Here is a 1,100-nt window from a genome sequence, read left to right as displayed (position 1 = left end):
TTATCGGGCAGCAATATATATACACATTTATGCCGGGGCGTTTGCCCGGGAAAACCGAGACCGGGCATGCCCGGGTGTCAAAGGCGAGTCCTGGAAAGGCGAGTCTGGACATGCCCGGGCGTCCTGGACGCGGCCTGGCAAGTCAAGGCTGGGCGTGCCCGAGCGCTCTGGGCGAGCCCTGGAAAGGCGAGAGCGGGCATGCCCGGACGCTCTGGGCGAGCCCTGGAAAGGCGAGAGCGGGCATGCCCGGACGCTCTGGGCGAGCCCTGGAAAGGCGAGTCTGGACATGCCCGGGCGTCCTGGACGCGGCCTGGCAAGTCGAGGCTGGGCGTGCCCGGGCGCTCTGGGCGAGCCCTGGAAAGGCGAGAGCGGGCATGCCCGGGAAAGACGAGACCGGGCATGCCCGGGAAAGACGAGACCGGGCGTGCCCGGGAGGTTCGGGCGTGCCCGGGAACAGCGAGTCCGGGCATGCCCAGGAGAGGCGCGTCTGGGCCCGTCCGGACGAGCCCGGCATGGCGATCGCGCCATGGCCGCGTCCTGGCAGGTGCAAGGCGATTGTGTACATTCAGCGGGGACCGCTACACATCTATCTTTGAGCACATGTTCACCACTATATCAACCTCACAGAAATTTGGATATCTCTGAAATACACTACACATCTCGGTTTTTTTTTTTCCGTTCCTCACAATTCTGTCTCTTATACACACGCACATAAGTTAATCGGTACGTGTCACCTGCCATGCAAACTACCATGCTTTTGTTCACACAAACAAGGACTCTTGGTCCCCTGCCTTTTGGGTGGTATTAGAAATAGCTCTGTGTACTATGAGAGCTAAATCTTGAACGTTTTTTTGAAATACTGCGTACACAAGCGAAGTTACCGAGATGGTTGCCATGGCAACATAATTCAGCCAATCACCGCCGTGATATAATCAGGTTGAGATTATGTCATGCAGAATAGATATCTGCAATACGGAAGCTTAAATGTTCAACGGTTTTTGAAATATCGCATACAAAAAAGTACATGGACAGATGATAGGTCGGTCGGATGGAGCTCATTTTTATATACCGCGTCTTGCCTTGGCAAAGGGGTGGGGTAC

The 1,100-nt window shown here is 55.9% G+C and overlaps 1 protein-coding gene across 1 annotated transcript in view; it reads right to left on the bottom strand.

Annotated features, from left to right (window-relative positions):
* Positions 1 to 932: 932 nt before the first annotated feature.
* The window catches only part of LOC144888772 (uncharacterized), a 4,541-nt gene continuing 4,373 nt past the window's right edge, over positions 933 to 1,100 (bottom strand). The window contains exon 3 of the mRNA XM_078767965.1: positions 933 to 965. Within this exon, the coding sequence (XP_078624091.1) occupies positions 933 to 965 (33 nt within the window). The remainder of the gene's footprint in view (positions 966 to 1,100) is intronic.

The sequence above is a fragment of the Myxine glutinosa genome, chromosome 14 (assembly GCF_964187855.1).
Source record: "Myxine glutinosa chromosome 14, kmMyxGlut1.1, whole genome shotgun sequence".
NCBI classification, from domain to species: Eukaryota; Metazoa; Chordata; class Myxini; order Myxiniformes; family Myxinidae; genus Myxine; species Myxine glutinosa.
This window is presented reverse-complemented; position numbering and strand designations above follow the sequence as displayed.